This window comes from Silurus meridionalis, chromosome 12 (assembly GCF_014805685.1).
Source record: "Silurus meridionalis isolate SWU-2019-XX chromosome 12, ASM1480568v1, whole genome shotgun sequence".
Lineage (NCBI taxonomy): Eukaryota > Metazoa > Chordata > Actinopteri > Siluriformes > Siluridae > Silurus > Silurus meridionalis.
The window spans coordinates 10,593,904-10,603,453 of record NC_060895.1 but is presented as its reverse complement, the minus strand read 5'-3'; the positions used below and the strand labels follow the sequence as shown (position 1 = coordinate 10,603,453).

The 9,550-nt window shown below is 38.4% G+C and overlaps 1 protein-coding gene across 1 annotated transcript; it reads right to left on the bottom strand.

Moving 5' to 3' along the window:
* Nucleotides 1-9,326, bottom strand: chp2 (calcineurin-like EF-hand protein 2). Its single transcript, XM_046863714.1, has 7 exons — nucleotides 9,112-9,326; nucleotides 5,390-5,462; nucleotides 5,236-5,316; nucleotides 4,162-4,286; nucleotides 3,992-4,053; nucleotides 2,077-2,199; nucleotides 1-1,341 (listed from the first exon to the last, which is right to left on the bottom strand). The coding sequence occupies exons 1-7, from the start codon at nucleotides 9,176-9,178 to the stop codon at nucleotides 1,288-1,290; spliced, it is 585 nt and encodes a 194-aa protein (XP_046719670.1). The 5' UTR covers nucleotides 9,179-9,326; the 3' UTR covers nucleotides 1-1,287.
* Nucleotides 9,327-9,550: the final 224 nt, after the last annotated feature.

The window sequence follows — 9,550 nt, the reverse complement described above, 5'->3', positions numbered from 1 at the left end:
TGGCTTTTCATTGTTTATTAATACAAGGCCATTCGAAGAAAAGTACAAACGTAATTAAATGTTTAATAGTTATTAATACAAATTCCAAAGCTGCAATCACAGACGTGTCTCAAACCTAACAATGTATACATGTGTATATCTAAGGCTTTTGTTAATGTTTACACAAAGCCCCATTAAAGCAGTAGGATTGGTGAGGTAGGCATTAGATACAAATTTACAAGACTTGGAAGAAAGAAGAATGTTAACAAAATGTATATTAAAAAAAAAAAAAAAGAAGCCACCCTGTTTTATATTTGAAGTGGCAAGAGTATTATGAAGATTTCACAAGTTAATGCTCTTTGTGCAATCTCTTTTTAAGATAAAAAAAAAATAAAATAAAAAATCATAGCTACACCAATTAGCCATAACATTAAAACCACTAACAGGAGGCATGAAGAACACTGATGGGTGGGAAACATCAATCAGAAAGTGAACAGTCAGTTCTTAAAATTAATATATTGGAAAAAATGGGCAGGCAAAAGGATCGGAGTGTGATCTTGCCAAATATTCCCAGTACGGTGCGGAGTCTATGCCTCTACGGGTCAAAAATGCATCAGTGGTCAAAGGGTGACCTACAGCATATTAGGGACATGGTTGTAATATTATGGCTTGTCAGGGTATATATACACTCAGGTATACACATGCTTTCTAAGACTGTAGTATAAAGCGCTGTAGAGTATATAACTGTGATAACAGTTGAACTAGTTGAACCCCTGTAAACTATTCAAACTCATTTCAAAAGTAGTTTTTGAACTAAATAAGGAGGTAGCTTGACAAAATGTATATGTCTTTTAAACCTCTAACAAAAAAACTATTTGGGGTGGGTCAACATGATATGCTTAGAAAGATCTTTTGTTCCAGTTTTATAATGTTACAGCTTTTATGTCTACACTGCACTAGTTGTTTAAAACAGTTTATGGTTAATTCCAGCTGATATTTTGTAAAAAAACGAAATACGTTTCCCTACATAACCTGTGAGATGCACGCAGACCAACAAAATCATGCATAGTTATAATAAAGCCGGTCAAAAATGAAATCAGTCAGACATCAAAACTGCTAAATGCCGAATACCATACAGACTGAAAACCATTTCACGAAATACCATTCACTTACACATGCTCTTCCCAGCTGTGACAGTAGCTGAAAACAACTGCATTCCAGCAATAACTTTCATTTTAGTGGTGGACACGGGCTGAACCTCTGAACACCACATTAAATTCTTAGTGCTTCTTGATAGTGTGTAATGCTTTAGCGTAGGAAACGGATGCTCATCTTGTGATCGATGTCGACCTTATCTAGGGACTAAAAAAAAAAAAAAAAAAGCATCAAAAATAAGTTCATAAAAACAAATGACTTGCACAGAAAACAGTTTTTACAATGTATACCTTAGTGCTCCTGAATGCTCAATTCTCAATGCATAGGTGTTTAGTCATTTCCTTTAATAGGGCTACAAGAATTATTGAATTGCACTGTACTAATGTGTTGTTATATTTCTATATGGAAATAACTTGCACAGGGAGTTGGAGGGACAATATGCCACACAAAACAAATGGGAAAAAAGTGTAATCATTAATGTAATGAAGGTTTCTATGAGAAGATGGATTCTGGATGGACGTAAACAAAATGGATTCTAGTATCAATGCTGCAGTATCAATGCAGTATCAACGTTAACATTTCTGGTGCAGGAAAGTCTTCTCAATATCAGCATTTGAGATTTCAAAGCAACATTGCAAGCTGAATGTACATTTATCATGAAGGGATAATTACATATACTGTCTGTGATAACATATTCCATGGATGATCTGCAACATAAAATGCATCTATAAACTGTAATTGTTGAAAAGCTGCTCTATTATAGCAGAAGAAAACATCTGTACATATATTATAGCAAATAATCAGCTTCGAGGAGGCAACACACCTATAATTACTTTACTCTGTTCCTATATTATTTATAATTTAGTCTGTGTGAGTTAAAAACTAGACATTAATCATAAAGCCACTTTCAATGAATTTGAAGTGCATAATGCAATGCATTACCTTTCGAAACTCTTCAAAAGATATGGCATTATCGTTGTCCAAGTCTGCCTCTTGAATAGTGCGATCAACTATGCATTCCAGTTGTTCTTTTGTTACCTGACTCTCCAGCATAGCCTGCAGAACCTGCAAATTATTTTAAGAATTACTTTGAAACTGATATTCATTTCTTCATAAAGTGATAACTGTATATTTTTTAACTTTTTCTTTATTTGTTATTTTTTATTAATAAATAATAAACAATAATAACATTACATGCAGTAATTGATGACAAGAAAATTGTGAGCATCATTTATCAGATTTTGTCATTCATTTAAAAGTATATTTGAAAATAGTTTTCTTCACATTTTACACACACACACATACATGTTATGTGTGTGTGTATATATATGTATATTATATATATATATATATATATATATATATATATATATATATATATATATATATATATATATATATATATATATACACACACACACACATATATACACACACACACACACACACTTACATTTCACTAACCATTTCAGTATATCTTCTCAAAAGACAATATAGAAATGAAACTATTTAAAAATATATAAAATACAGCTTATATAGCAGTACAGATTTACTGTCCTTTGAAAATAACTCAACATACAGCCATTATTGTCTAAATAAGTGAGTACACCCTCAGTGAACATGTCAAAACTGTGTCCAAATTGTGTTTAAAAGGGCTCAGGTCTAAAGACATACTTGGCCACTTAATCACCTCCAGCTTCCTCAGCAAGGCAGTTGTTATCTTGGCGGTGTGTTTGGGGTCATTATTTTGTTGGAAAACTGCCGTTAACTGTTTTTTTTGTGAGCCAGCTTCAGAAGAGGCTTTCATCTGGGATGACGGCCATGCAAACTGACGTGTTGCAGTGTGCAGCGTATGGTCTGGGCACTGACAAGTGGAGCTTCTGCTTCTGCAACCATTTTTAATGTCATTCTGGCAACACTCACGCGTCTGTTTTTTTGAAGCAGCTTCTGCATGGAAACTCAACATCTGTTCCGAGTGGAACCTGTCTTGAAAAACCTATGTATGACCCTGGCCACTGTACTGTAACTGTACTGTACTTTTCAGGGTGTTACTGATTTTCTTATAGCCTAGACCTTTGTTACAGTATCTTTGTGGAGAGCAACAATTCTAATTCTCAAATCCTCAGAGAGTTCTTTGCCATGAGGTCCCATATTGAACATTCATTTACATTTGCAGCATTTGGCAGATGCCCTTTTCCAGAGCAACTTACAACTGAGCAGGGGAGAGTATTAGGGCTTTGCTCAAGGGCCCAGCAGTGGCAGCTTGGTGGTGGTGGGATTTGAACCTGTGACCTTCCGATCCAAAGTCTAATGCCTTAACCACTAAGCTCCCACCTCCCATCCAGTGGTCAATATGAGAGAATTGTACTCAAAGCACCAAATTTTAACTGCTCTAATACAAGATACACAATATGTGTGGTCCAGTCAAGCAGACAAAAACATGAACATGATGAATAGGACATGTGGCTTTGCATGGTTACATGACGTACAGCTATCACTTAGGGTGTACTCACTTTTGTTTGATATATATAATTTTATTTAAGCTTAAACAATATCAAAATAAACACCAGTGTGTTTTTTGCCATTTGCTTATCATTTTATGCTAAGAATTTAGCCTCTTGTGGGTGTCACTAAATCCAAAACAATTGTTCTGTGCATACACGTGAAAATTAGGGGTGGCTAGTGTTTATCAACAAATGGCTGCAAAAATGAAGAAAAAGGTTTTTCCAAATCTTTTGAAAGCGAACATTTCTTTGTAAGAGGAAAAAAATGTTTAGCCAATGCCAATATTGACAAAACTTCAAAAAGATTGACAAAGGAGACACAATGTTGCTACAACATGCTGAAGTGCACGGACCTGCAGGAGCTCTTGTCTGGAAATCTTGCCATCTTTGTCCTGGTCATACAACTGAAATGCAACTAAATAAGCAACACATTTTAAATAAGAGAATTTACATCAGGATTACATTTCTTGAAGCAGAGTAACATGAAGTTCTCTCTATTGACCAGGAAGTGGCATAAACATACATTTCAGTTTGTTGATTCTGCTGTTAATGGGGTCAGGCGAGTTGGGTTCTTTGGTTCGGTTCTTATCGATGGGACGAAAATGTGCCAGGATGCGTACAAATGATGGGAAGTCCAGTGTTTCCTGTCTGAAAGTGACATTCATTTAGGTGGAGCCTTTACATTTTATGGAGAAAAATGTGCATTGGTTAATATTAATCCAAAGGTTTAAATCCCATAGCCATAAATAATTATGTTGAGGCTATGGACTGTGTGAGAATTTATACGTTAAGCAGTTAATTATTTGGGGGGGATGCGCAACAGATTCGATTCACTTGAAGTGGCACATACTAATAATATTAATATAACTAGTAATATATCCATGTCACAATTCCAGTTACAGTTTTATCTTCCAATCCAATATTAAAGTGTTATATTTTTGGCCAGCTTCATGCATCAATTCAAAATACCAAGAGTTAAGTAGCTCATGGCCAAACCTTATTATAAAAATAACTAGCATGTAACCTCAGCTCTATACTTTACCCTTTGGTCTGGTTTGTTTAGGAAGATGAGACCACAGATATCACATCTCTGTGCACCTCAAACTGCCAACAAATGCAGAATGCAATACACAAAATGTTTAAAGGAGTTATTTTATATTCAACTGAGCATTGACTTTGATTTACTTGATCACTGGCCACAATCCTGACCAATAAATAAAATAATTTTATATTTTTATTTTTGCAGCCTAACATGTCCCCCAGCAACTGTAATTTTGAATCTGTTTATGTGCAGTGCAAAACCATATGAAACAAGTATGAAAATGCCCTTAATAATTATTTTGTCAATATCTCTTTAATAATCAGACTTGGGTTCGACCTCAACAATGTACACTATTTATTACTGTTTATTATGGCCTTTATTTCTATTTAAGGGCTGTATTACCTTTTTTTTAAATTTATTATAATGAGATGAGAATATATATATATATATATATATATATATATATATATATATATATATATATATATATATATATATATATATATAAAATCGATTGCAGAAACTATGATTATTGGGACAATAAAATACTCTTACCCTGAAGAAAAGAAGGCCCCTATTATCCTGTCACATATAGGATTCATGGCCAGCTCCTTAATGGCTCCAAAGTCCTGTGCACTTTGAGAAAGACGAGTTAATAGGACTTCAGCCAACTAACAAACAATAAATAAATGAATTCAAAGTATCTTACTTGAGATGACCCTTGTTGTCTTTGTCCAGAGATTGGTAACGCTCATGCAGACGAACAAGGTGTGCACGAGTGACTGCAAGAAATACAGGGCCTATTTCATACTTCTGATGACAGATCTCATTTAATAAGTACACACAGGTGCCAGCTTATTACATACACGTTAACTGTTTCTACACTTATTAGTGAAGTATGATGTATAAAGAAATAAAGTTTCATCATTTTATAGCACAGCTTGGTAAAATTCTTTTTAATATTATATATTAATAATATATACACATTTTCCCTCAAATGGTTGAATCAAGGTGTTATTCCAGACAGCACAGCTCTGACTGTACTTATCAACATGCTTGATCTAACACCTTTTCATCCCTATTGTAATAGCTCATTCAATTAATCTTACCCTAATAAGGATTATTGTTTAACAAAGAAACGTGTATCATAGTTGATATTTAAAAGCCAAAAAGTTTCCAGACACGGATGATAGTTCCTGTTATTGATACTGGCAGACATTCCAAAAAAGCACATTTAGTATTGTTCAAATAAAACATTTTATTTTACCTGCTTACATGACTACTGACTACATTTCAATGCACCTTCTCAAACATTCTCAAAACCTTCTCAAAGATGCCCGACTCTACAGTGTGGGCTAGAAAGAAATCAGCCCAAACTTCACTCCTTCACTAGAATCGCGCTTTCCTTTTAGCCCATTTACAGAATCATCTACTGCAGTCTGTCAATCCACAATTGTAGGTTGCGTTTGATTAAGACAGCAATGCAAGTCTTCTTCTTCTTCTTTCGGCTGCTCCCATTAGGGGAGCACCCACAGCGGATCATCCGTCTCCATACCACCCTGTCCTCTACATCTGCCTTTTTCACACCAACTACCTGCATGTCTTCCCTCACCACATCCATGAACCTCCTCCTTGGCCTTCCTCTTTTCCTCCTTCCTGGTGGCTCCATCCTCAGCATTTTCCTACCAATATAACTCATGTCCCTCCTCTGTCCAAACCATCTCAATCTCGCCTCCCTTACCTTGTCTCCAAAACGTCCTACATGCACTGTCCCTCTAATAAACTCATTTCGAATCCTGTCCATCCTCGTCACTCCCAACGAAAACCTCAGCATCTTCAGCTCTGCTACCCCTAGCTCCGCCTCCTGTCTTTTACTCAATGCCACTGTCTCTAAACCATACAACATCGCAGGTCTCACCACAGTCCTATAAACTTTCCCTTTCATTCTTGCAGATACCCTTCTATCAAAAATCACTCCTGTCACTCTTCTCCACCCACTCCACCCTGCCTGCACTCTTTTCTTTACTTCCCCAACACACTCTCTATTATTTTGCACTGTTGACCCCAGGTACCTAAACTCCACCACCTTCTCCACCTCTTCTCCCTGCAACCGCACCATTCCACTGCCCTCCCTCTCATTCACACACATGTACTCTGTCTTACTCCTACTGACTTTCATTCCCCTTCTCTCCAGCGTGTACCGCCACCTTTCCAGGCTCTTCTCAACCTGCTCACTACTATCACCACAAATCACAATATCATCTGCAAACATCATAGTCCAGGGAGACTCCTGTCTGACCTTGTCCGTCAACCTGTCCATCACCACTGCAAACAGGAAAGTGCTCAGGGCCGATCCTTGATGCAGTCCAACCTTCACCTTGAACCAGTCTTTTGTACCTACTGCACACTTCACTGCTGTCACACTGTCCTTTTACATGTACTGCACCACCCTCACATACTTCTCTGACACACCTGACTTCCTCATACAATACCACAACTCCTCTCTTGACACCCTGTCGTACGCTTTCTCCAAATCCACAATGCAATTCCTTCTGTCCTTCTCTATGCTTTTCTATCAACATTCTCAAAGCAAATAATGCGTCTGTGGTGCTCTTCCTCGGCATGAAACCATACTGTTGCTCACAGATGGTCACCTCTTCTCTCAGCCTGGCTTCCACTACTCTTTCCCATAACTTCATTGTGTGACTGATCAACTTAATTCCCCTGTAGTTACTGCAGGTCTGCACATCTCCCTTATGCTTAAGGATCGGTACCAGCACACTCCTTCTCCATTCCTCAGGCATCCTCTCACCTTCCAGAATCTTGTTAAACAATCTGGTTAAAAACTCCACTGCCATCTCTCCTAAACATCTCCATGCTTCTACCGGTATGTCATCTGGTCCAACCGACTTTCCACTCTTCATCCTCTTAATCGCTGCTCTCACTTCCTCCTTACTAATCCTATCCACTTCCTGCTTTATTAACTCCACATCATCCAACCTTCTCTCTCTCTGATTTTTCTCATTAATCAGCTGCTCAAAATACTCCCTCCACCTTCTCAACACACTCTCCTCACTAGTCAAAACATTTCCCTCTCCATCCTTTATTGCTCTAACTTGCAGCTCGGTCCCTCTGCCTGGTCAATCGGTACAAATCCTTTTCTCCTTCCTTACTGTCCAACCTCTCATACAGCTCCTCGTATGCCTTTTCCTTGGCTTTCGCCACATCCCTCTTTACCTGCTGCCGCATCTCCTTGTACTCCTGCCTACTTTTCTCATCGCCCTGTAGATCCCACTTCTGTTTTGTTAACCTCTTTCCCCTTATGCTCTCCTGCACTTACTCATTCCACCACCACGTCTCTTTGTCTTCCTTTCTATTTCCAGATGTCACACCAAGTACTTTTCTAGCTGCCTCCCTCATCACTCCTGCAGTAGTTTCCTAATCATCCCGCAGCTCTTCACCACCACCGAGCCTCTGTCTGACCTCTTCCCTGAAACTCATACTACACTCTTTCTCCTTCATTTTCCACCATCTTATTCTTCTGTCAGTCCTCACTCTCCTCCTCTTCTTCTTCGCCTCCAAAACCACCCTAAAGACCACCATCCGATGCTGTCTAGCTACACTGTCCCCCGCCAACACTTTACAGTCTCCAATCTCCTTCAGGTTGCATCTCCTACATAGAACTTAACAACACAGCAATGCAAGTGATATTATGTACACTATATTGCCAAAATTATTGGGACACCTGGTTATAAGTATGGTATGTGATTTTTGGGCATATAATTCCCTGCACTCTTCTGGGAAGATGTTCCACTAGATTTTGGTGTGCTTATGGATATTTGTGTTCATCAGCCACAAGGGTATTATGAAAGGCAGGTACTGATGTAAGTGAGGAGTTCTGTCATGCAGTCAGGCTTCACATTCATCCCAAAGGTGTTCAGTAGGGATGAGATCAGAGCTCTATAGCAGACCACTCAAGATCTTCCTCTCCAGAGCATGTAAACCAGATCTTCAAGGAGATCACTTTGTGCACAGAGGCACTGCCATGCTGGAACAGATTTGGGTTTCAAGTTCAAGTGAATGCAAAATTGTATTATACCGCAATTAAAGACCTCCTGTACAATTGAGTGCCTCCAGCATTGTGGTAACAGTTTGGAAAAGAACCACGTATAGCAGAAAAGGGCAGGTGACCCAATACTTTTGACAATATAGTGTGTGTGCCCCTAAATTGATAAGATCTCCAGCGTCTTTTTAAGGGCGTTAAGCTTTAATAATAAAAGCTCAAGCTGAATTAAAAAAAAAGGCAAGAACATAAACACCATGAACTCATTCTGAAATATGTTTCACCTTACATTAGAGCACTACTGAAAGCTTTAACCTGATCAGTCACGTGCACTGTAGGCAAACAAACACGATAAATGATAAACTTACAGCCGGTTTCTCGGATTAAATCCTCTGCGTGTGGTATTTGTGCCTGGTCGGAGTAGTTCAAACCCATTTCATACTCCTGCCTCTATCACAGCTATACCCTGTTACTCAGTATATAATTTTAATAAACGGGTGCAGAGCTCGAACCGTGACCACACGTCCCCGAACTGTTCCAGCCAAACCGACAAACATTCAAGTTTGTGTTCGCTTTATGATGGACGTTCAATGCGACCAATCAGGACTGAAGGTTTCAGGGTAAACGTGAACCCCCTCCCCCGTGGTCACGCCCCTTCACGTTTATCATGAGAAGGGACGTGTTCGAGTTTCTATAAAACCCGCACACGCAGAGGTGAAAATGCTAAACTGCAAAAAATCTGGAAAAACAAGAATCCAACTCGTTTGTCTCTTCCACTGAAAACGACTTCTGCAGCATGCTGCCAAA

Coding starts and splice junctions, on each gene's coding strand:
- chp2 (XM_046863714.1), bottom strand. CDS start 9,178: ATGGGTTTGAACTACTCCGACCAGGCACAAATACCACACGCAGAGGAT. Junction 4,287..5,235: donor GGGGCCTTCTTTTCTTCAGG/GTAAGAGTATTT, acceptor TGTCACTTTCAG/ACAGGAAACACTGGACTTCC. Junction 4,054..4,161: donor CAGAATCAACAAACTGAAAT/GTATGTTTATGC, acceptor TTGCTTATTTAG/TTGCATTTCAGTTGTATGAC.